The sequence below is a fragment of the Pelophylax lessonae genome, assembly GCF_965119305.1.
Source record: "Pelophylax lessonae genome assembly, chromosome: 10".
Classification (NCBI taxonomy): Eukaryota; Metazoa; Chordata; class Amphibia; order Anura; family Ranidae; genus Pelophylax; species Pelophylax lessonae.
This window is the reverse complement of record NC_138777.1, coordinates 54927822-54954261: the sequence shown is the minus strand read 5'-3', so window position 1 is coordinate 54954261 and position 26440 is coordinate 54927822. Positions and strand designations below refer to the sequence as shown.

The 26440-nt window shown below is 45.9% G+C and overlaps 1 protein-coding gene across 1 annotated transcript in view; it reads left to right on the top strand.

Annotated features, from left to right (window-relative positions):
- The first annotated feature begins 9396 nt into the window (after positions 1-9396).
- PRRG4 (proline rich and Gla domain 4) overlaps positions 9397-26440 on the top strand; it is a 42774-nt gene continuing 25730 nt past the window's right edge. Inside the window, exon 1 of the mRNA XM_082269704.1 lies at positions 9397-9664. Coding sequence (XP_082125830.1) covers positions 9624-9664 — 41 coding nt within the window. The 5' untranslated portion in view covers positions 9397-9623. The remainder of the gene's footprint in view (positions 9665-26440) is intronic.

Sequence of the window (26440 nt, the reverse complement as noted above, 5' to 3'; positions counted from 1 at the left end):
CTAAACGAATTTCACGTCCTTTTTTTCCCACAAACAGAGCTTTCTTTTGGTGGTATTTGATCACCTGTGCGATTTTTTGATCACGCGCTATAAACAAAAAAAGAGCGTAATTTTTGCAAAAACAACAATATTTTTCACTTTTTTTTATATGAAATTCCCCCCCCAAAAAAATGTAAAAATCAAAATTTTTTAACATTTTCGGCCAATTTGTTTTACGCTACCTATGTTTGGTAAAAAAAATCGCAAAAAGCGTATTTTGATTGGTTTGCGCAAAAGTTATCGCGTTTACTAACAAAGGGAAAGATTTTTGTCATTTTTGGTGTTTTTTTTTTTAACAAGTAATGGCGGCGATCTGCGATTTTTTTTTGCGGTACTGCGACATTGCGGCGGACAGATCGGACCCTTGACTGACATTTTTGACACTTTTGGGGGTACCAGTGACATTACTGCAGTAATCAGTGCTATATATATGCACTGTTACTGCAAAAATGACACTGGCAGGGAAGGGGTTAACAGTATTGGACAGGGAGGGGTTAAGTGTGTCCTAGGGGCGTGATTCTAACTGTGCAGGGACAGGTCTACTAGTGTAAAAACAAAGATCAACAGTTCTACATAGTAGAACTGTCTGATCTTCACTTTTACACAGGGAGAACTGACAGGCGGCTTGTTTACATAAGCCGCTCTGTCTTTCTCCCGCTGTACCGGCGATCGTAGTGTGACCGGCGGACATCGGGTCCGCTAGTCACACTCCCGCACTCCTCCGTGAACGAGACTCAGCCCGCCCGCTATTGGCTCTAGAAGGAGTGACAGGCAAGCGACGTAGACCTACGTCACTCTGCCTGGCCAGGGCCGACTGCCGCAGTAAATATACTGTGCGCAGTCGGCAACCGGTTAATGCTACACCCCCCTTCCTGCACACACTGCCCCCCTTTAACCCTACACCCCCTTCATATACACACTGCCCCCCTTTAATCCTACACCCCCCCCTTCATTTACACACTGCCCCCCCCTTTTAACCATACACCCCCTTCATATACACACTGCCCCCTTTAACCCTACACATCCCTTCATATACAAAGTGCCCCCCCTTTAACCACACACACCCCTTCTTGTACACACTGCCCCTTCCCCCTTCCTTCACACACTGCCCTTCTTTAATGCTACACCTCCTTCCTGCACACAATGCCCCCCTTTAACCCTACACCCCCCTTCCTATACACACTGCCCCCCTTTAACCCTGCACACCCCTTCATATACAAAGTGCCTACCTCTCTAGAGGTGACCTCCCCTGGGGATGAGGAGGTGACAGGAGAAGAATGGGGCACTGGCCATGGCTGCGCCCTAGGGGTGGAAGTGCGCCCTAGGCGGCCGCCTAGTTTGCCTAGTGGTAGCACCGGCCCTGAGTACATGTTGCCAAGTTAACAGTAGACGTTGATTCAACTGCTCTGAAGTTTTTCAAAAGGATGCATGCAAGGTCCTGGCATATCACTAGAACTTGGGTCCTTAACCACAACATGAGCTACGTGTAACATCACTATGGCAAAGGTTCATAAATAACTATGAAGAGAAACAGCAACCTGTCCGTCTCCTCAGGTCACTGGGAGTGGACTGGCGTTATGGAGATCTAAGGCCAGGTTGCTAGGTAAGGAAAGAGAAGAGTTAAAGTGCCTTAAAAAAGTATTCATACCCCTTGAAATTTTGCACATTTTGTCATGTTACAACCAAAAATGTAAATGCATTTTCTTGGGATTTTATGTAATAGACCAACACAAGTGGCACATAATTGTGAAGTGAAAGGAAAATGATAAATGGTTTTCAACATTTTTTACAAATAAATATTTGAAAAGTGTGGCATGCCTTTCTATTCAGCCCCCCCGAGTCACTACTTTGTAGAACCACTTTGTGCTGCAATTACAGCTGCAAGTCTTTTTGGGGATGTCTCTACCAGCTTTGCATATCTATAGAATGAAATTTTTGCCCATTCTTCTTTGTAAAGTAGCTCAAGCTCTGTCGGATTGGATGGAGAGCGTCTGTGAACAGCAGTGGCAGCTGGTGCTCCATGGGCCAGGGGGGCGGGACACGGACCACACCATACAACCCCCCCCCCCCGGATCAGACCAGGCCACAGCCACACCATACCACAACCACCCGCCCCCGCCGGCTCACTCACCTTGCCTGGATATGTGGAGGGAGAGAGGGCTGGCAGCAGCAGCACACGGTGGCGGCGGCTTCACCTTTTCGTCTTCTTCCCTTTGTCTTCTGCGTCTCCTCCCTCCTCCATGGCCAATGGCATGGCTTCTCCTTTTGGCCAATCGGGAAACGGGTCTCAAGACCTGCTTCCTGATTGGCCAGGAGGGGGATCCGTGTGACAATAGCAAATATTCATGTGATTAGAGCCAGAGGCCTATTAGAGCCTCTGGCTCTAATCACATGCTAAAAAAATAAAAAATAAATCCCCATTGAACTCCATGCGGGACGCAACCCCCGCATGTAGATTAGGGGGCCGGACGCATGGATGGGGGGGCGGCGCCCCTGCGCCCTCAATGCACCGTCCGCCACTGGTAAACAGCAATTCTCAAGTCTTGCCACAGATTCTCAATTGGATTTAGGTGTTGATATTGACTGGGCCATTCTAACGCATGAATATGCTTTGATCTAAACCATTCCATTGTAGCTCTGGCTGTATTTTCAGGGTCATTGTCCTGCTGGAAGGTGAATCTCTGCCCCAGTCTCAAATCTTTTGCAGACTCTAACAGGTTTACTTATATGATTGCCCTGCATTTGGCTCCAATAATCCATTCCGACCAACTTCCCTCTCCCTGCTGAAGAAAAGCTGCCACTACCATGTTTCACGGTGGGGATGGTGTGTTCAGGGTGATGTGCAGTGTTTTCTGCCACACATAGCATTTTGCTTTTAGGCCAAAAAGTAAAATTTTGGTCTCTTCTGTCCAAAGTACCCTCTTCCATATGTTTGCCGTGTCCCCAACATGGCTTCTCGTAAACTGCAAACAGGAATTTCCTATGGCTTTCTTTCAACAATGGCTTTCTTCTTGCCACTCCAATAAAGGCCATATTTGTGGAGTCAACGACTAATAGTTGTCCTGTGGACAGATTCTCCTACCTGAACTGTGGATCTCTGCAGCTCCTCCAGAATTACCATGGGCCTCTTGGCTACTTCTCTGATTAATGCTTTCCTTGCCCGGCCTGTCAGTTTAGGTGGACAGCCATGTCTTGGTAGGTTTGCAGTTGTGCCATACTCTTTCCATTTTCAGTTGATGGATTGAACAGTGCTCCATGAGATGTTCAAAGTTTGGGATATTTTTTTTATAACCTAACCCTGCTTTTAACTGCTCCACAACTTTATCTCTGACTTGTCTGGTGTGTTCCTTGGCCTTCATGATGCTGTTTGTTGAGGGCTTCACAGAACAGCTGTAATTACACGGAGATTAAATTACACACAGTTGGACTCTATTTACTAATTAGGTGACTTCTGAAGGCAATTGGTTCTACTAGATTTTAGTTAGGGGTATCAGAGTAAAGGGGGCTGAATACAAATGCACGCCACACTTTTCAGATAATTTTTTGTAAAACAATTTGAAAACCATTTATCATTTTCCTTCCACTCCACAATTATGTGCCACTTTGTGTTGGTCTATTACATAAAATCCCCAAAAAAATACATTTACGTTTTTGGTTGTAACATGACAAAATGTGGAAAATTTCAAGGGGTATGAATACTTTTTCAAGGCACTGTAAGTGAGAGAGCGCATGAGGTCCGCGCTATGTGCTCGACGGGACCCAATTCTGCTACTGGGAGTGAGATAACAGAGGTACGCTGACTGGTGGAGTGGGCAGTTGCTCAGCCTGTCCCTCCGAATGCAACACATACATCAGTACAAGTGTGTAGGACATGGAATGAAGAATCTTAGGGAGGAACTTTGTGTTGTGGGTACTGCAGACATGTGTCTCATCAATGAGTTAGAAGACCGCCTTAATGTTTGACTTTTCACATGCCCCCAATGCAGTGACCAGCATACATGCCCCCAATGCAGTGACCAGCATACATTCCCCCGATGCAGTGACCAGCATACATGCCCCCAATGCAGTGACCAGCATACATTACCCCAATGTAGTGACCAGCATACATTCCCCCAATGTAGTGACCAGCATACATGCCCCCAATGCAGTGACCAGCATACATTAACCCAATGTAGTGACCAGCATACATTCCCCCAATGCAGTGACCAGCATACATTACCCCAATGCAGTGACCAGCATACATGCCCCCAATGCAGTGACCAGCATACATGCCCCCAATGCAGTGACCAGCATACATTACCCCAATGCAGTGACCAGCATACATTACCCCAATGCAGTGACCAGCATACATGCCCCCAATCCAGTGACCAGCATGCATGACCCCAATGCAGTAACTAGCATACATTACCCCAATGCAGTGACCAGCATACATTACCCCAATGTAGTGACCAGCATACATTACCCCAATGCAGTGACCAGCATACATGCCCCCAATGCAGAGATCAGCGTGCGTGCCACCTTCAATGCAGTGACCAGCATACATTACCCCAATGCAGTGACCAGCATACATTACCCCAATGCAGTGACCAGCATACATGCCCCCAATGCAGTGACCAGCATACATTACCCCAATGCAGTGACCAGCATACATTACCCCAATGTAGTGACCAGCATACATTACCCCAATGCAGTGACCAGCATACATGCCCCCAATGCAGAGATCAGCATGCGTGCCCCCTTCAATGCAGTGACCAGCATACATTACCCCAATGCAGTGACCAGCATACATTACCCCAATGCAGTGACCAGCATACATTACCCCAATGCAGTGACCAGCATACATGCCCCCAATGCAGTGACTAGCATACATTACCCCAATGCAGTGACCAGCATACATGCCCCCAATGCAGAGATCAGCGTGCGTGCCCCCTTCAATGCAGTGACCAGCATACATTACCCCAATGCTGTGACCAGCATACATTCCCCCAATGCAGAGATCAGCGTGCGTGCCCCCTTACTTACCTGGAGCAGCAGCGGTGGGCGGCTTCTCCTCAGTGTCCCGGCGCAGGTTCTCTTCAGTCCCGGCGGCGCGTTTCCTCCAGTCCACCCGCTCCCGCCTCCTCCTCGGCCAATGGCATGGGGTTTGCCTTCCGGCTAATCAGGAAGTGCGTATCGGACGCGCTTCCTGATTGGCCAGGAGGAGGATCGTGTGACAATAGCGAATTTTCATTCGCTATTGTCACACAATGGGTGGGCTAGGGGCACACTGCTCTGCGCCACGGCTCCACCATTTGCATCACCCTATTAGAGCCTCTGGCTCTAATCAGGTGATTTAAAAAAAAAAAAACATTAAGCTCCATGCATCCGGCTCCCTGCATTGCAGATCCCTGCAATACACCGGCCGCCACTGCTCAGGAGGGAGCTAGAGAGGGTGGCTATGTTCCTACAAAAAGTGGGACCGTAGAGGATGAACACCCCTTAACAGGAAGTCAGATCACAGCAGCAAAAAAAAAAGATAAAAACTAAAGAAACTTGGAGATTTTAAAAGAGGCTGAGAGCAATAGAAGGGAAAGTGGAAAATACATTTTTTTTTTTTTACCAAAGTTTAGTGTCATTTTATTGGCAGTGTCACTGGGTGTTATTTTACAGAAAGCTGCAGTTTAAAAAAAAAAAACAACTTTACATAATCAGATTACCTTTAATGTTCGTGGAATTTTACTAATTTTGCTCCTTGTTTTTCTTATAATAGATCAAGCTGCATAGGTGCTTTCGATTCATATTAGGCGTGTAGAACCTTGACACTTATGTGGGGTACACACTATAGGAAAATCGGTCGAATGATTGTCTGATTTCCCTCGTTGTTTCACAGCAAATCGGAACCGTTGAATGAAAATTCTCGTACGACAAAGGCTTTTTTTTGTTGTTTATTATTTCTGATCATGTGCAGTCTTTATTTTTTGATTTCTCTTGTACGAAAAGGGTACACATTGAATGAAAAATGTTCATTCTGTCCCTGTACGAGAATCATTTTGGAGTTTGTCCCTTCAGGAATTTTCGTACGAAAAGCCGGAACCAGCTGTCGAAAGTTGTAAACACACTATACGAAAATTGTACGAAAGTTCTGTGGGCGAAAAATGCTCGCCCGATTTTCTTATAGTGTGTACATGCCTTTAGGGCAGTGGTTCTCAATTCCGGTCCTCGGGACCCACTAACAGGCCAGATTTTAAGTATTACCTTGGGGGATGCAGACTAGAATACCACAATCACTGAGCAGCAAATGAGATCACCTGTGATGTAATTTAGTTATCTTGCAAACCTGGCCTGTTGGTGGGTCCCGAGGACCGGAGTTGAGAACCACTGCTTTAGGGTACATTTACACCAGCCTCTGCGTTACAATGCAGCGGCTGGTGTGCGGTGCAGTCCAGCTGGATCAGCGCAGCGCTAAGGGCGCAAATCTCAGTGTACTACGCAGTTCACTTTTTTCTTTTAAATAATAAACTTTATTGAAATGTCACACCGACATCTCATAAAATTCAAATGGCCTGTGAGAGGCATTGAACATCCTCACACTGTGCTGCGTTGAAAAAAAGTACTGAACATAGTACTAGGCACATAAGGAGACAACGCATTTTGTTTTGTCATGCAGTGGGACTCTAATGGAATAGCTGCCCAACGCAGTCCCACAGCATCTGGTGTGAATGTACCTTTAGGCTGCTTTCACATGGCAACACAGCTTTTTTTCATAGTGCAGAGTTTCTAAAACGCACTATGCGTTTTTAAAAAATGCATAGTGTGTTTTAAATGCATTGCATCACAGCACATATTTGTAAATTGCTGGTTAAGGACGCTGTCGGGTTCAAGCTCCTTAACAACCGGCTATTCATTGGTTGTAGGGACGCTGGTGGGTGGTTGTTAAGGAACCCGCCAGGGTTCTTAACAACTGGTGATAATTCCCCCCCAGGGGGGAATGTTCAGCATGCTCCAGCTCCTCTTATACAGGAGTGATGCTACCACCGGATGGGGGAGGGGGTGGAGAGACGGGGGACGGAACAGCAGGCTTTTGAGGACGCTCTGATTGGTGGAGCGAAACGCGTCAAGCCATTGCCTGTACGTCCGACGTCATATCCGGTGTTTGGAGAGCAGAACGCGGAAGCGGCGTCCAACACCAGGAAATTAATGCAAGGCGTTTTTACTACCGTTTGTATGTAAGTGTAACTTTTAATTCTATTGAATAAAACTTCTGGAAGGTACCTCACAATGGAGACTTTTTCTTTTATTATGGGGGGAGCCGTCTGAATAGCGAGGATAAGGATCCTCTAAGCCACATAAACCTGTTGAATTGGATATAGAGTTGGAGTGATTATTGGAGTATATACAAGCCAGAGTACCCAGCGTGGGAGGCTGTGACAGGCAATTCACTCTCATAAGTCCGGTGAGTGAGGGACTAAGAGGGGAGCACTGTGTGAAGTCACCTGGCACTCATGTGATGAAGACCCACATATTTGAGCACAAGAGCACTTTTGAATGAGAAACTTGGCACATAATCACTAATTGAAAATACTTTTTGTTGAAGACTTTTATTAATTAATTAATTAATTTATTTATTTGTTTGTTTGTTTATTTGCTATATAAACAAGTAATTTTGCACATTCAGCCTCCGTTCACACTAAGGCGACCTGGTCGCCTCACAGGTCGCCGTAGGTCGCCTCACAGGTCGCCGTAGGTCGCCTTCCATAGGGAAGCTGCGGACCCGTTCTAATAGGAGCGACACAAGTCGCTCCGACTTAGAAAAAGGGTCCGGAGCTTCTTTGGGGCGACCTGGAGGCGACCGCCATAGACTTCAATGTTATGAAGTCCGTGGCGGCCGCTCCGAGGTCGTGGCGCACTGCTCGCACCGCAACCTCCGAAGTAGCGTCGCTTGTATGTGAACGGGGCCGTACACTTTATAATTACAGAATGGTCACATTGGTTGTTTGATATATTTATATTGCATATTACAGTAATCCCCCGCTCCATCGCGGTTCAGTTTTTGCGGTCCCGGTAATTCGCATTTTTTTTTGTAATGTTATTTTACTATATAAATCATTAAAAATTAAATATTTTTGTGTTTTCCATAGCTCTTGCTATGTCTCTTAGTATCTTTTATGTGTTTAAATGAGTTTCTATTGTTTTAAAAGTGTGTTTAAAGACCTTAAAATGCTTCTACACGAACAGTGACAGTAAAATAAACATGCCTACAATGCATTTTAATAGGGTTTTTCTATTTCGCGGAATTTCACTTTTCGCGGCTGGGTCCGGAACGTAACCCCCGCAATGGAGGGGGGTTTACTGTATATGTAATATTATTTGGCACGTGTACACTTTATATATTTAGCACTTTATATTCAAGAGAGTCATTGAGCACATATTAACTTGAATAATTTATTATATTTAACATAATTTTGAGTAGCACTGACACATATATTTATTAGCAAGGGCATTGGCTCCCAGAATCTGAGGGGAGGAGGTGGGGAAAGGCCAGATTGGATCGAGAGGAGCTGGAAGACTGCCGTTACTGCTGACAACTAAGGGAGCAGAAGGCTGTGCTTTGGGCAATTTTTTTCATCCCTGCTGATTGTTAAGGAAGCATGTACCAACTCCTTAATAATCAGCTATTCATTGGTTGCTAAGGATGCTGGCGGGTGCCTGCTCCTTAACAACCAGCATATTTTTGACACATAACCCAAAAAATGCATTTAAAAATAACCCCTGGGTGCGTTTTTCGTGCGTCTCCAATTGATTTCAATGGAAGGTGCATCGTTGGTGCGCTTTTTAAAACGCACCAAAGATGCAACATCCAGGACTTTTCAAACCACAGCACAGACACAGCGCAACAATGTGGGCTTTAAAGGGAAATAATTTTGATGCACTTTTGTCCCGCTAGAAAGGTGCGTTGCATCGCGATAAAAGCGTATCAGTGAGAAAGGGGTCCAACTTATTCCTGCCTCTCTACGCGGGAGCAGAATTGACTCACTTCTACCCACTGCAATGTGGTAGGACAGGAAGTAATCATACTCCTCACCAGGAGAAATGTACACATTGACATTTATAGATGATCAACTCTATTTATTTATCCATACAATATTTATTTTTTCATCGCTGCATTAATAAACTGTTATTCTAAATACACTCATCAGTGGCAATTATTATATTAAAAAAACCTGTACAGCAGGACTTAATCTCATTCTGTAGATTCCTGTTCAATGACACAGATGTATCGCAGATCAAGACAAGACAGGTACATATATCTTATGTCACTCCACCTCTGGCAGGAGGAGTCACCTGGATGTATCACCTGGCTGCTGACTTCCTGGTATGGATGGGAGTCGGCGTCCAGAGGAGCAGAAGAGGCATTATTAGAGAGTCTCAGGACACACATTGATCATTTCTATGATTCTCTGCCGCTCATAGGAAGCTGTACGAGCAGAGCTTAGAATAATACTACTTGGACTCTGCTTTTCTCTATTGATCGGAACCTGTCCTTCTACTGGATTAACAAGGGAACCGAGAACACGCCTTATTAGACCTCGGCATTCCAGGTACTGATGAGTCTACTCAACAATGTTTACCTGGTTCTCACGTTAAGGTAAGAGTTCAACATTTGTGGATTTGCATTGTAATAGCCAATATGGCCTCTACTAGAACCATATTCTTTTCTTCGTTGCTTGGACTCGCTAGAATAAAGAGATAATGTATGTAGAAGTAGAAATGTATTTTTATACTTTGTGTTACTGTCCAACAGTTTAACCCCTTGTCTATTAAGGTCCATTTTCAAACGTCCTGGTATTCCAGGGATTAAAGCAAGCTGCACTGATTTTTAGAGCCAATGAGTGGCTTTTAGGTAAAAGTGATCGGGTGGCTCTAGAGCCATCAAACACCTTTAGGCCTCATGCACACTGAACTTTTTTCTGCTGCTCCTAGGGGCATCTGGCTTTTTTTTCTGCCTCTATATGCCCCTACATGTTAGCCTGTGTGTACATGCACACATTGGTGTTTATAGGCAGATAAAAAAAAAAAACACATAGCCAGTGCATCCAGGAGCACCTGCGTTTTGGCAGAAAAAATGCTTGACACCCGTAAAAACATCTAAACGCGCATTAACGCTAGGTGCGTTTAACGCTTGAACGTCAATTAATTTCAATTGCCAGAATAAATTATTATTCTGGCAATGAGATAAATTAATGCCCAAGGCCTTGACAAACCTAAACGGGTTACACATGTTTTCAAGTGCCATGGGTTTTTTCTGCCAAAATGTTGCTGCCAGAAGAAAAGGAGCCTAAAAAAATTAGCAAAACGTCCACTGCGTATGAGGCCTAACAGGGCTATGGAGGTGTGCACCCCACCATTGGCAGCAGCGATAATTCTATGGCCATAGTTCATGATAAACTCTAAAGCAGGCATGTCAAACCTGCGGCCCGGGGGCCGCATGCGGCCCGGAACCGCAGGCAATGCGGCCCACTGCCCCCTGACAATTTTTTATTTTTTTTGCTGGGGAGGAAGGAAGTCGAGTTGGGGGCACGGCCACAGCGGCTTTCAACTAACTGTAGGCAGAGGCTGCCTTGGAGGGGATTATCCACTAGTTGTGTTAAATTAGTACTGGGGGGGGGCGCAGCAGTGCGGGAAGGGTGCGGCGGCGTTTTATTACTTATATACCTTTACTATAGTATATATTTTATATGCGGCCCGAGAAAATTTCTCTACACTCAATGTGGCCCAGAGAAGCCAAAAGGTTGGACACCCATGCTCTAAAGTAATAACTTGCGGATGTCTCATTCCTACCTTTGAGGTCATCACCAATATACCATCCAGGACTAAGATATTCATCTCCACTGACCAACCGGGTTATATACCATACCCGCATTACCTTATCGGCTACTGCTTCATTGCTACTATATATTTTTTGTTATCACATGAATGCGGGGGTCATTGACATTCCCACACCTGTCACTCTCCCAGGAGTGTGACACATATGATTCATATCTTACCTAACGCTGGTACCTTTTAGATACGGGCAATAAGGGAGCTGTTGGTACTCTACCCATCATGAAATGAATGGTCCACAAGCTAGACTAGTTTATTTGCACCTACATCTATGAACCAAGGAAACCAATAGGGTCCCGTACTCTTACCATTACGGATATCCTTGGAATGTTCTGATGATCTCCCGAGGAACCGACACATCGCAAAACATGTTGAGCTAGAACCTACATCTAATCCTCTGATCAACCTTATCCGCCGTGTTCACCACTGGGGGAACCTAACTCTCGAGGTCTTCCAGGGACAGACACATGCGGTTTGGTTATGTGATGTTTCTTCATTTTATATGGTTTTATATATATGTGATGCTATGTGCTTTTTATTGTTTTTTGTATAACTAATACATTTTGTGATTTTTTTTACTATTGGTGCCTAGAAAGTCCACATTATTCTAGTTTCTATCCATTTTCAGTGATCGGATGTGGCACAGATTATCATGTCATATGCACTCGTGGTACCACCCCACGGTACTGTACAATTCTCTCTGTTTATAATAACTTGTAAAGGTTTTTAACACCTTAGAGCTGGTACCTGCCAGGCCTTTAAGGGGTTTAGAATGCCAGGAGGCGGGGCTTATGGTCATGTGACCGCCACAATTGGCTGTTACATCGGTTCCAGATCGCAAGTAGCGAACTGGAGCTTTCTGTTAGCTACCAGTAACTGTGTCAGGACCGTACAGGGCACACACTATCGGCACTATTGCACACAAATATGCAGCCGCTTGGCGCTAAGGCCCAGCCACCGAGAGGCCGCATATTTGCGTGTGCTCGGCACAAAGAGGTTAAAACATCTCCTATGGAGAATTTTAGCTGCCATAACTTTTTTTTTGCAATTTCATGGGCTCATGTAATTTTAAGGCTTGACATGATTGGTATCTATTTACTCAATGGCCACCCCAACACCAGCAGCAGCAGTAATTCTAAGGCCATAGATCATAGTTAAAGTGATTCTAAAGGTTGTAATATTTAACAAAAAAAAAACATGTTATACTTACCTCTAGACTCGACCCCCTTTTTTGGGCCCCCCACTTGTGGTCCTAGCTCCTCCTCCTTGCTGAGTACCCCAAAAAGCAAGCATCTTGCTATGGGGGCACTTGAGCAGGCTCGCTCCCGAGCCATGCTCCTATGAATGGATATTGTCCATTCACACAGAGCGTGGCTCAGTCCCACCCCCCTGCTCCCTCCTTGTTGGCTCACTGGTTGAGATTGACAGCAGTAGGAGCCAATGGCTTCCGCTGCTGTGTGAGCCAATGAGGAGAAAAAGACCTGGGAGAGCTGCTGCTCACATGCACATTGCTGGATTGAGAGGGGGCTAAGTATAAGGAAAGACTGGCAGGGAAGCTGCACCCACTACGTTTTTTTTATTTTAATGCACAGAATGTAAAGGTAAAAAACGTTCTACCTTTACAACTACTTTCAACGCTAAAGTAATACATTATTGAGATTTTTAAAGCATCACCTATGGGGGATTTTGGGTACCATAGGTTTTTACAATTTCATGACCTCATGTGATTTTAAGGCTTGACATTTTTGGTATCTATTTACTTTATGCAACCCCATCTTTGATTTTACCAAAAAAATAAGTATAATATTATGTTTGAGAAATATGGCAAATATTGTGGAAAGAAATTACAAGTGCCTCTATTTTATTTTATTTTATTTTAAGTAATTTCTAGCAAAAATACAGAATTTAACATGTGTGAAACCATAAAATATTTTTCCGGTATTTTCCCAAGTGGTTAAAGACTGTGATTCATGACCTGGGTGACCCAGGACGGGAGAAAGGATCACACTTTACAGTCTTTGGTCTGCTGACACTAGCAGGGTTGTGCACATGGACTGACTGTATGGAGCATGATTGCACAATGTGTACAGTGTTCTATAATCATAGAATTAATATGGGGCTATTTCTAGAACAGATACAGAGCAGGTTTTGCTATCCAGGTGAGATAGATTTTTATTGAATTGGAAATGTACAATTTGTACAAAGTCCAAAAATAAACCAGTGCAATAAACAATTCCATTGTTGCTGTTTCTGAATATTAAAAAGAAGAAAACAGAAAATTAATTATTTTAAGAGGAATTTTAGATGATTTTTAAAAAATTAGAAGTCAGCAGCCACAAATACTGTAGATGCTGACTTTTAAGAAACAGACACTTACCAGTCCATGGAGCCCAGTGTTGTCTTCATTTAGAATGAATTAGAATATTTGGTTCTCTTGCACTGCCATCTTGGATTTGGGAACTGGCTGTGACTTTCTGCTGTTTCACAGCCAGTTAAGCCTCGTTCACACGCAACGATTATCGGCCGACCGATCGGCCGACTTTTGTCCAGTGTTGTTGTGTTGGGTGAAATGTGCTCTAGACTGCACACAAATTTTCTCGGGCCAACAAAAATCTACTTCAAAAGTGATGTCATGTGATGGTTTACTTTCCGTGTGTTTTTTCTTCTCTGAGCATGCCCAGTCTTGCTCATCAGATTTTTGTCTGCCGAAATCTGTACTGACTGACGGAAAATCGGCCGTTGTGGTGACGGCCAACAAAAATTTTATAGCCTGCACACCAGATTTTTTTCGGTCGAAAAGTCGGAGTCGGTTGTCGGAAGCATCATACTAACAAGCCGAAAAACGGCCGATCAGACGTTGGCCGAAAATTCACGGCCAACTATCGACGCGTGTGTACGGGGCATTAGCCTCTATTCACACCATTGCAGCTTGTTTTTGAGGGTTTCTGCAGTGCTTTTTGCCGTGCTTTTTTGCGTTTTTGTACAGCGATCTTGCCACGTTTCTGCCGCAAATTGTGTTTTCATTTTTTATGCTTTTTCTTTTTTTGGGGGGGGGGGGATTTGTTGTTCGGCAGATTAAAAACAGCAAATCGCGGCAAGATCATGGTAAAAACGCACTACGTGCTTTTCTGCAGCTTCTCCATTGAAGTCTTTTGAACCAAAAGAAGCACCGTTTTTTGTTTACAGTAAAATAGTCCCTGACCCTTTCCAAAAACACGGAGGTACAAAAATGTATTGATGAGAACATGTTCTGTAGGAACCCATGTTAAAAATAATGTCCTGCATTTCTGAAAAAAGCATTAAAATTACTCATTGGTGTGAATGGAGCCTAACACTGGTCCCGCAGCCTCCTGGGATGTGTGACATGTCCAAGAAGGTTACAGACAGGCTGAGCTGATGTAAGTTTTGTCTAGGCAAAAATTGGGGAAGTGGGAGAAAGTACCTGTCAAAACAAGGTACCCGCTCCCATTACAAAAAAAAATAAAAAATACGTTACAGGTGGGGATGGGGGGAGGCAGACAAATAGTACTTTAAATATTAAGTGAAGGTCAACTTTAGTCCCCTAGGGCAGTGGTCCTCAACTCCGGTCTTCGGGGCCCACTAACAGGCCAGATTTTAAGTATTACCTTGGGGAGATGCAGACTAGAAAACTGCGATCACTGAGCAGCAAATGAGATCACCTGTGATGTAATTTAGTTATCTTGCAAAAATGGCCTGTTAGTGGGCCCCGAGGACTGGAGTTGAGGACCACTCAAGTTTATGTAGCACATGGTCCCGTTCTGATACATGAATGTGTCTATGTTTGTGCTGGCTGTAGTTCCATCCCAATTTATGGGTGTTCCAATGGGGATCTACAACACTGAGCCTCTGCCCCATTCTAACCTGACTTTCTAACTAACTGGTCATACTTGCCAACTGTCCCTTTTTTCCTGGGACAGTCCCTGCAAATAGTAGCCTGTCCCAGGTAATTTATATTGTCCCTGGAAGCGCCTGTTAATCGGGCTGCCCATAAATGTTACGCAGAAGTAGTGCAGCTGAATGGGAGAATTATTCCAACTCTGCTACTGTGGCCTTAAGTTGGAAATTCCCTTTTCAATTTCCTGTAATTCTCTATATTGAGTAGACCCTATAATCTGATGATAAGTAGGCAAGATTAATTATGCAGAGTGGGCAGAGCTTCAGGCAAGTGGGTGTGGTAATTGATAGCTGTGCTGCAAAGTGTCCCTGGAATTTTTTTTTAAATGTTGGCAACTATGACTGGTTCCTTATAATAAATGAATAATCATTGTTGGTGCATTTATAATAGTAAAAGATCACTTAGGGCTACAGGGTTGAGTGATTTGCTTGTAAACCTACAAAGCACCACCAGATGGATCACCCAACCCCGCAGCGCTGAATGATCTTTCATTATTATGAATGAACAATCAATGCTGTTGGGGCCGGGGCTGTGAATGTTTACTGGCAGCTCTGTCATACAGTCCCAACTGTTTGTTCATTCACAATAATAAAAAAAAATCATTCAGCAGCACTGTGTGACCTATCTGCTGGGTGATTGTACACAGCCCCGCAGCACTGAATGATCTGTGCTTAATGCCAGCGCTGGTCTCCAGAACACCCCTGATGCCAGAGATCAGCACTGTCACTTGCTTTTCTGTCTCTTTGCTAGCAGTGTAGTAGGAAAGCTGTAGGTGGTACTGGAGACCTAACCTCAGGTTCCTCCATGTTGGCACAGTCACATTCTAGCTGAACTGTATATAGTCGTCATTTTTAAATTTCTTCCATTGTGCACTTGTGTATTATTATGCTCATTTGCCATTTTTTGTATATATTGTTTGTATAAATAAAATATTAAATTTTTGATACATATGAGTCAGTACACGTTATAGTCCCATTTAGGGGGTCCTTTTCCCTGTACATGCTTACCATTCAGTAAAGGGATGAGGGTAGACTAACTCATTACTCCTTTCATCACACCCAACCTCCACACCCCTTTTTTCTATATGCATGTACATAGGTACAATAGTAGTCTAATTCAAACCAGGAACCATAAAGGTAAATGCCAACCAGGAGCCCCAAATATGATAAAACAATTGTGGGCGGTCTTCTATATAGTATAGGGGTAAAACTTAACCTATGCGTACTTTCCACGTCCCCAAGGTTGGAGGTAGAGGAGATCTTAAAATGATCAAAATTGTCTTTTTCATGTAGAAGAGAAGAATTCTCAGATATTTTAGAATATTGGATCACCTGTAGTTCAAGTAATATACCCAACAAAGCAGTCTTCCTGTCCTGGTGATGCCAGTGTACTCTCCATTTTTTGTACAGACATTACAGGTTTAGCACTGCCCCTAGAGGACTGCTGAGAATTACACTTTCTGGATTCCCCTGGGTTACCCTTAGCAACTGATAGCAGATAAAAGGCAATGAAAGTCCTTGGCTCAGTCAATAATCAATCCAGGGGATGTTGGTTTTTGTGTTTTTATTTGGAACTTGGATAGGAGAAGGTATGAGTGGGATACTCCAACTATTAACTGTCTTGAGGACAGCTAACTGTAGAATGCGGCAAGGCCGCTGCTTCACCTTGCCACTGAAGTGAAGATACTTTAAAGGTTCCTGCTTGGTTACTTTCTTCAAGGTTCTAACTTGACACCCCCTTTACTCTCACTGCCTGTGTGCTGACACCTGTCTGCTAACTCTAGCCTCTGGAGTGGTCCCCTTCCCAGGCAGACCCCTGGGCAAGTTGTTCTGTACTCACGGACACTCTTTTTCCAGAACCACCAGTGCCGCCAACTCCACTAGTCAGCTTCCACTGGACCTCTGGGTTCCAGAATGTTCATTGAGAATCTGCTTGAAGGTGTTACACCCTTAACAACGTGTAATTTGTTCAAAAGGTGAGCCTATCCTTTAACATACCATTTTTCCCTGAAAATATTCCCTACCCCGAAAATAAGACCTAGCGTGAGTTTCCGGGATAGCTGCAATATAAGCCCTACCCCGAAAATAAGCCCTGCTCGGAGCAGGCTGATGTCAGTGGGGATCCCGGCCTCTCCCTCTGCAGTGCTTGGAGCGGGCTGATGTCAGCAGAGATCTCGGCCTCTCCCTCTGCAGTGCTTGGAGCGGGCTGATGTCAGCGGGGATCTTGGTCTCTTCCTCTGCAGGGATCAGAGCAGGCCGATGTCAGTGGGCATCTCGGCCTCTCCCTCTGCAGTGCTCGGAGTGGGCTAATGTCAGCGGGGATCTCGACCTCTCCCTCTTCAATCCTCAGAGTGGCTGATGTCAGCGGGGATCTTGGCAGTGGCAGCTGGTGCTCCATGGGCCGGGGGGGGGGGCAGCAGACGGACCACACCAGGCCGCGCACCATACCGACCCAGGACCACAGCAGGACCCCCTATCCTCACTCACCCTGGCATGGCTTCTCTTTTCGGCCAATCAGGAAACGGGTCTCAGGACCCGTTCCTGATTGGGCAGGAGGAGGATCCGTGTGATAATAGCGAATTTCCATTCGCTATTGTCACACAAATGCGTGGGCTTGGGGCGCAGTGCCCCCAATGCACCAGCCGCCACTGGATCTTGGCCTCTCCCTCTGCAGTGCTCGGAGCGGGGCTGATGTCAGTGGGGATCTTGGCCTCTCCCTCTGCAGTGCTCAGAGCAGGCTGATGTCAGCGGGGATCTCGGCCTCTCCCTCTGCAGTATTCCGAGTGGGGAAGACTAGCTCACTTGAGGAAATAAGGTATTTTATGCAATAAAGTTACACAGGAGACACACTGCACTTTATATAATCTTTTTACTGAACGGATTACATGATTTTACAAGGACTTCAACTAAGGTTTATTTTTGGGATTACAGAATTTCCCAATGCGGACTCCTGAGCTGACAGGGGGAGAGGGGGAGAGAAGACAGGGGACACAGGAACTTTTTTGTACATACCGTAAACGAATAGGACATCCCTTGAAAATAAGCCCAAGTGTGCTTTTTGTAGCCAAAATTATTACTATTACTATTTAAGAAATTATTATTATTAAAATTATAATAATTATTATTAATGACCCGGTCCTGTTTTGGGGGAAACTCTGTACCGTGTATAATATCACAGGCTGTGTGTGTTATGCATATGGTAGTCCAATTTAGAGGTGCATTTGGTTATAAAACTGCTATTAGGCAGCAGTGAAAGCAATTATAGACTTCACTTTACTCTCTTTTTTTATGATAGCTGTACTTTGAAATGCTGAATCCCTAAATATATCCAGTAAATTTTGATATCCTTTATGGGCAATAGGAGACTAGCTAATATGCTCTTTAAATATCCGCTCTCATCTGTTCATAGAAAATTCAACCTAGCATCTGCAACTAAAAATCTTTAGATTTCTGCATAGTAGTTACAGATTTGACAGTATCAGCAGCGCTAGGCAGAGTAAAGTTGGTCTGCTCCATGACCTATTGATTTGGGCAAAAAGTATAAGTGCCAGGTTTGCAAAAAAAGGACACAGTTCCTTAGACCAGAGCAATCTGCTCTTCCCCTTCATTTACCAGATGTGTGCTTAGATTACATTGTGTACAGAATGAAGCAGCATTTTTCTGCCCAATCATTAATCATCTCTTACCTGTTGTTGAGCTTTCAACAGCCCACGCATCACTAGAAACGGAAATTTCTTTAAAGGCATTGTATCCTTTCAGAAGTTTTTGTTGTTTTTACCTTACTTTGTAATGATGGGCTCACATGTTGTGGCTGCATACTGTAGTGTCTTGGCTGGTCAATTCTCCTATGTCCATGTATTGCTGCAGCTAGCCTGTCCCTAGTCATTAAAGGAGAGGAACAGCCAAAGCTCATTTGGCTGTACCTCTCCCGTGGATCACAGGAGTGCAGTTCGTTCTGCACTCCTGTGACCTGTTTTCTGAAGCCCGCTGTCAGCTGACATCACAGAGCCAGTCCAGGGTCAGGATCCACCCACATGCTTGGACAGGGACCCAGCTCAGGCTCAGCATGCCGCGGAGAGCTCCCGCCCCCTCCGCAGCCCAGCGCTCTAGTGAGCCCAGGGGGGGCAGAGCAGAGAGCCGGTGACTGACAGTCACCAGCTCTCTGCTCAGGGCACTCTGAGAACCAAGCTATCAGCGGTGTTTGATCGCTCAGTTCTCAGTATAGAGGCGGCAGTAGGTAGGTGGTAGTTAAGTGGGACAGATGCAGCAACGGATCGATTCTGCATCCCTCTAAGTAAGTGTTCTACAATAAGGAAAAAATCCCATACTTCTCTTTTAAAATGACAAGACAACTTTCTGTTCCTGACTTTGAATTTTCTCTGTATTGCATCACAAATGTTGGAGAGCTAGTGAAACTAAACTGCACAGTGATCTCGCTGTTAATTGCTTGGCCTGTTTGTGTCTGTGCCAGATCTAATTACTGTTTTGCTCTCACCTGCAGAGCACTCAATTGAGAGACCCAGGGACTGTGGGATATTTAGTTTCTTTACAGAAAGTGTCAGTTCTTAGACTTCAGACAGAGATTATACACTAACCTGTGCAGTGCCATGCCGGATGCCTCATGTCTGAACACAAACAGATACTTCTGACACTGAATTGTGCAGGTTTACTCTACCATAGGCTGTTCAGACAAGGCAACATGTGACAACATGAAACTACATAAGTGCACATCTTATGCAGATGAAAAACTAACGGTGCAGGCAGGAATGTTTATAATGCTTTTTAAAGCAGGGGTCTCCAGACTGTATTGTATATAATTTTACAGAAACTCACAGACAAAAAAAAAATTCTTATCAGATTCTCGCTTGTAAGAGAGTTTCTGATTGGCCAGTTGTTGGCGCCAAATCACTCATGCTCTCGCCCTGCTTCTTCTTGATTAGAACGACATCCCATTGCTGGTAGTTCTGAGCCTTTGCCATGTTGTGCCCATCTCCCTGCCATAAGTCTTCCTATGATATCCCCGCCTTTAGGCTCCATGCACACAGGGCGTCATAAAAACGTGCTCCAAAGCTGTTTACATAACGCCGGGAAACAGCAGCTGTAAAAACGTGCTTTCAGTAGCTTTTTCTACTAGCGTTATTGCACGTTTGGCCACAGTAGCTGTTAGCAGCGTTTTTTTCTGCCTCCATTCAAAATCAATGGTTCCCTATGGGAGCCTATTGATTTGAATGGAAGTCACACCGCAGGTCGGATCAGGGTGATCCGACTTGCGGTGCGACCTGCACTGTGAGAATCTTGAGGGGGAACTCCACGCCAAAATGGGGAAAAAAACGGCGTAGGGTTCCCCCCCAGGTTCCAAACCAGTCCCTTCGGATCTGGTATGGAATTTGAGGGTAGCCCCGCGCCGAAAAATCGGCGTGGGGTCCCCCCCAAAATCCATACCAGACTCTTATCCGAGCATGCAGTCCGGCATGCCAGGAAAGGGGAGGGGACGAGCGAGCGGCCCCACCCCCCCTGGATCATACCAGGCCACACGCCCTCAACATGGGGGGGGTGTGGGTGCTTTGGGGCAGGGGGGGCTCTGCACCCCGCACCTCAAAGCACCTTGCCCCCATGTTGATGAGGACAAGGGCCTCATCCCCACAACCCTGGCCGGTGGTTGTGGGGGTCTGCGGGCAGGGGGCTCATCGGAATCTGGAAGTCCCCTTTAACAAGGGGGCCCCCGATCCTAGACCCCCTCCCTATGTGAATGGGTATGGGGTACACTGTACCCCTACTCATTCACCCCATAAAATGCAGTGTATGGAAATAACGACAGGAGACGTTTTGGAAAATTTATTAAAAATCTTCATCCGGCTCTTGTCCTCTCCGGGGGTCTTCTCCTCTCCGAGGGTCTTCTGCTCTTTTGCTGTCCGCCCTTCTTTCCTCTCCTCTCCGGGGTCTTCTGCTGTCTTCTGCTCTTTTGCTGTCCGCCCTTCTTGTCTTCTCCTCTCCGGGGGTCTTCTGCTGTCTTCTCCTCTCCGGGGGTCTTCTGCTGTCCGCCCTTCTGCTGTCCAATCTTCTTGTCTTCTCCTCTCCGGTCTTCTGCTCTTTTGCTGTCGGCTGTCGGCTGTCCTTCTTCCTCCGGTCCTCCTCCTCCGACGTCTTCAGCGATTATGCCGGCCTCTGGTCTCTGCAGCTTATTATATAGCCATTAGGGGCGTGGTCGCCAGATGACGTCATCGGGAGACCACGCCCCCTTGTGTCACAGATGACGTCTTGTTAAAGGGGGCTTCCAGATTCCGATGAGCCCCCTGCCCGCAGACCCCCACAACCACCGGCCAGGGTTGTGGGGATGAGGCCCTTGTCCTCATCAACATGGGGGCAAGGTGCTTTGAGGTGTGGGGTGCAGAGCCCCCCCTGCCCCAAAGCACCCACACCCCCCCCATGTTGAGGGCGTGTGGCCTGGTATGATCCAGGGGGGGTGGGGCCGCTCGCTCGTCCCCTCCCCTTTCCTGGCATGCCGGACTGCATGCTCGGATAAGGGTCTGGTATGGATTTTGGGGGGGACCCCACGCCGTTTTTTCGGCGCGGGGCTACCCTCAAATTCCATACCAGATCCGAAGGGCCTGGTTTGGAACCTGGGGGGGAACCCCACGCCGTTTTTTTTCCCCATTTTGGCGTGGAGTTCCCCCTCAAGATTCTCACAGTGCAGGTCGCACCGCAAGTCGGATCACCCTGATCCGACCTGCGGTGTGACTTCCATTCAAATCAATAGGCTCCCATAGGGAACCATTGATTTTGAATGTAAGAAAAAAAACGTATAACGTGGCTTAACGCACGTTAAGCAACGTTATGGAGCCTTTAGCAGCGTCAGACGTTTTTTGCAGCTTGACGCTGGAGCTCCTGAACCCACAGTTCCTGGGTTTTTTTTGGAGCTGTAAAACGCCTATGCCACTTGGAGCTCCTAAAAGCTCTATGTGTGCATGAGGCCATAGAATAACATGGATGGGCGTTCTGCAGCTGCAAAAAAAAACGTCTGACGCTGCTAACAGCAGCTGTAAAAACGTCCAGTGTGCATGAGGCCGTATATTCACAAGGAAGAAATGTCCACACAAAGTTATAGTTTCTGCATTTTACTGTTGTTCTTTAAGATGGCAGTGACACATCACATAGCCATATTAACCGGTGTCTTTTGGCATATTTTTCCAATTCCATATAGTGGACGGCCTGTTGCAGTCGACTGTGAAAACTGCACATTGCACATCACTGATAAGTCATCTTCCCGTATCCCTACTCTGCTTGGGAATACCACAGTGTTGGGACCCCTCTCCTTATATATTATAGCTGCAGCATTCTGCACTATTTTCCTGATAATTACAAGGTGAAGCATCCTGCTCTCTCAGCCGAGATTAACAAGGTGCCTTTAATAGTACCGGCCCCTTTTTATTGTCGCAAAGCATAGCTGGACCCAGCCGGGTATGCTCCCTGATGTACTCTCTTATTTCCCAGGGTAATTAGTACTCACTCAGAGGGCCCTGTCTTGCCCATTAGGCTTTATGTATCCAGCTCACAACTCCCTTCATGGCGTTCCAGAGACTGGACTATTGCCGCTGTACACTTCTTCCAGGATCTCCAGGTGGATTAGCACTCATGCCAGAGAACACTTAGCCTGGCCTTAACCACTTCAGCTCTGGAACGTTTACCCCCCTTCATGACCAGGCCATTGTTTGCAATACGGCACTGCATTACTTTATTGTAAATTGACCAGCACCAGCACTGCAAGGGTTAATAGCTCATTTTTGTATAGGGGAGAGTAGAAACAGTTTTATTTACCCAACCCTCCACTTCCCTGACACATTGCGCTCCCCCACTCTCCAATGGTGGACTCTCCTCGGTTTCTTCACATCCAGTGCAGGGCTATGGACCCTGCTCTGATCTTGATGATGGTAGGATTCTAGACTTGTGGAGAGCGGTGGTGAGGGAATCCATCTAGCTGTGGGAAGGAGTGGAGGATCGGGTAAATACAGTATCTCACAAAAGTAAGTACACCCCTCACATTTTTGTAAATATTTTCTTATAACTTTTCATGTGACAACACTGAAGAAATGACACTTTGCTACAATGTAAAGTAGTGAGTGTACAGCTTGTATAACAGTGTAAATTTAGTGTGCCCTCAAAATAACTCAACACCCAATTAATGTCTAACCGCTGGCAACAAAAGTGAGCACACCCCTACAGAAAAAAAAATCATTTCCAAATTGGGCCCAATTAGCAATTTCCCGCCCGTCATGTGACTCATTAGTGTTACAAGGTCTCAAGTGTGAAAGGGGAGCAGGTGTGTTAAATTTAATGTGATCGCTCTCACTCTCTCATACTGGTCACTGGATGTTCAACATGGCACCTCATGGCAAAGAACTCTCTGAGGATCTGAAAAAAAGAATTGTTGCTCTACATATAGATGACCCAGGCTATAAGAAGATTGCCAAGACCCTGAAACTGAGCTGCAGCATGGTGGCCGAGACTATACAGTGGTTTAACAGGACAGGTTCCACTCAGAACAGTCGACCAAAGAAGTTGCACGTTCTCAGCGTCATATCCAGAGGTTGCCTTTGGGAAATAGACGTATGAGTCCTGCCAGCATTGCTGCAGAGGTTGAAGGGGCGGGGGTTCAGCCTGTCATTGCTCAGGCCAATACGCCGAACACTGCATCAAATTGGTTTGTATAGCTGTTGTCCCAGAAGGAAGCCTTTTCTAAAGATGATGCAAAAGAAAGCCCGCAAACAGTTTGCTGAAGACAAGCAGACTAAGGACATGGTTTAATGGAACCATGCCCTGTGTTCTGATGAGACCAAGATAAACATATTTGGTTCAGATGGTGTTAAGTGTGTGTCGGCAACTAGTTGAGGAATACAAAGACAAGTGTTTCTTGCCTACAGTCAAGCATGTTGGGGAGAATGTCATGGTCTGGGGCTGCATTAGTGCTGCTGGCACTGGGGAGCTACAGTTCATTGAGGGAACCATGAATGCCAACATGTACTGTGACATACTGAAGCAGAGCATGATACCCTCCTTTCAGAGACTGGGCCGCAGGGCAGTATTCCAACATAATAAATTCTCCAAACACACCTCCGAGATGACCAATGCTTTACTAAAGAAGCTGAGGGTAAAGGTAATGGACTGGCCAAGCATGTCTCCGGACCTAAACCCTATTGCGCATCTGTGGGACATCACCAAACGGAAGGTGGAGGAGCGCAAGGTCTCTAACATCCACCAGCTCTGTGATGTCATCATGGAGGAGTGGAAGAGGACTCCAGTGGCATCCTGTGAAGCTCTGGTGAACTCCATGCCCAGGAGGGTTAAGGCGGTGCTGGAAAATAAAGCTGGCCACACAAAATATTGACACTTTGGGACCAATTCGGACATTTTAACTTAGGGGTATACTCACTTTTGTTGCCAGTGGTTTAGACATTAATGGCTGTGTCTTGAGTTATTTTGAGGGGACAGCAAATTTACACTGTTATACAAGCTGTACACTCATTACTTTACATTGTAGCAAAGTGTAATTTCTTCAGTGTTGTCACATGAAAAGATATAATAAAATATTTACAAAAATGTGAGGGTGTACTCACTTTTGTGAGATACTGTAAATCTTTTATTTTTACAATACACATAAATGAACAATTAACCTTTGTAGTCTGGACACAGCATCACTGCTAGTGGAATTATTTATTTATCCAGAGTTGGGCTTTAAGCTTTAATTATGCACCTTTCATTCATGTGATACCTGATTATCCCGCCATGAAGGTCGAATTTCAAGAACTTCCTGTTGTAGGATGACAATGCTTTGTCCCAAACACCCAATTTCTGTTCTGTGTTGTCACGTGTGCTTCCAATGGAGACAATTAGGGGTTGATTTACTAAAACTGAAGAGTGCAAAATCTGGTGCAACTGTGCATGCTAGCCAATTGGCTTCTAACTTCAACTTTTTCAATTATGCTTTGACAAAAAAAAAACAAAACCTGGAAGCTGATTGGCATGCTATCCAGATTTTGCACTCTCCAGCTTTAGTAAATCAACCCCTAAGTGGCTGTACAGATGCTTAGCCCTTGTTCATATTAAATGCTGCTTTAAAATCGTGTGACTTCATCTGAAATCACATTATTTCAAAGCTACATGTCAGTGTGACTTCAGGTGCAACTTTGAAGTTATCTGTGCAGCTTCATGCACAGATGTCTATGCAAGTTGCACCTAAAATCGAAAAAAGTAGTGCAGGAACTACTTTTTTTAAATTGATGTGGCACTGCAAAGTTGGTATCGCACTGATTTGAACAGTGCCATTGCCGACAATAGGGTGTAACTTGTTATGTGATTTAACCTGTCAAATCGCATGACAAGTTGCTCTAATGTGAACACAGACTTATGGTACAGTTATTGTCATTGTCTGGAGCCCACCTTAACCTCTTCCTGCTGGCCGTATGCATATATGCGACCTCTCAGCGGGTGGGATTTAATGCCGAAAGGCTGCATATATGTGTCCCAAATGTAAACATTTTGTGCTGAGAGTACGCACCCTGCCCGCTCCCAGCACTGTTACCAAAAAGCTCCCGATGCCTACTCACATGATTAGATTGCCCGCCTCCACCTCCTGGCATTTAGAACCCCTTAAAGCAGTGGCGGAGCCAGAGGGCTTGCTGGGGTGGCAATTGCCACCCCAGACTAAGTCCTTGCCACCCCTGTTGCCACCCCGCTGAAAACATTACACAGTTTGACAGTGGCGGCCGGTGTGTTGGGGGCGCAGGGGCGCCGCCCCCTATCCATGCGTCCAGCCCCCTAATCTGAATGCGGGGCGCCAGACACATGGAGTATTGTGTGACAATAGCGAATGAAAATTCGCTATTGTCACATGGATCCTCCTCCTGGCCAATCAGGAAGCCGGTCTGAGACCTGCTCCTGATTGGCCAAAAGGCGAACGCATGCCATTGGCCGAGCCGCTGAGGAGGAGGCGGGAGGACTCAAGGAGATGCCGGGGGACTGAGGAGAAGCAGCGGCTGCAGGTAAGGTAAGTCTCACTGCATTGATGGGGGCACGGCACGCTGGTCACTGCATTTAAGGGGGCATGGCCCGCTGGCCACTGAATTGATGGGGGGCACGGCACACTGGTCACTGCATTGATGGGGGTACGGCATGCTGGTCACTGCATTGATGGGGGCACGGCACGCTGGTCACTTCATTGATGGGGGCACAGCACGCTGGTCATTGCATTGAAGGGGGCAAGGCACGCTGGTCACTGCATTGAAGGGGGCACAGCACGCTGGTCACTGCATTGATGGGGGTACGGCATGCTGGTCACTGCATTGATGGGGGCACGGCACGCTGGTCACTTCATTGATGGGGGCACGGCACGCTGGTCATTGCATTGAAGGGGGCACGGCACGCTGGTCACTGCATTGAAGGGGGCACAGCACGCTGGTCACTGCATTGAAGGGGGCACTGCACGCTGGTCTCAGCATTGAAGGGGACACTTTGTATATTGACCCCCCAAAATAATACCTTGCCACCCCTTTGCCACCCCTGTTTTAAAAGTCTAGCTCCGCCACTGCCTTAAAGGCCTGGGGGGGGGCAGCTGGAAGGGGATAAGCAATGA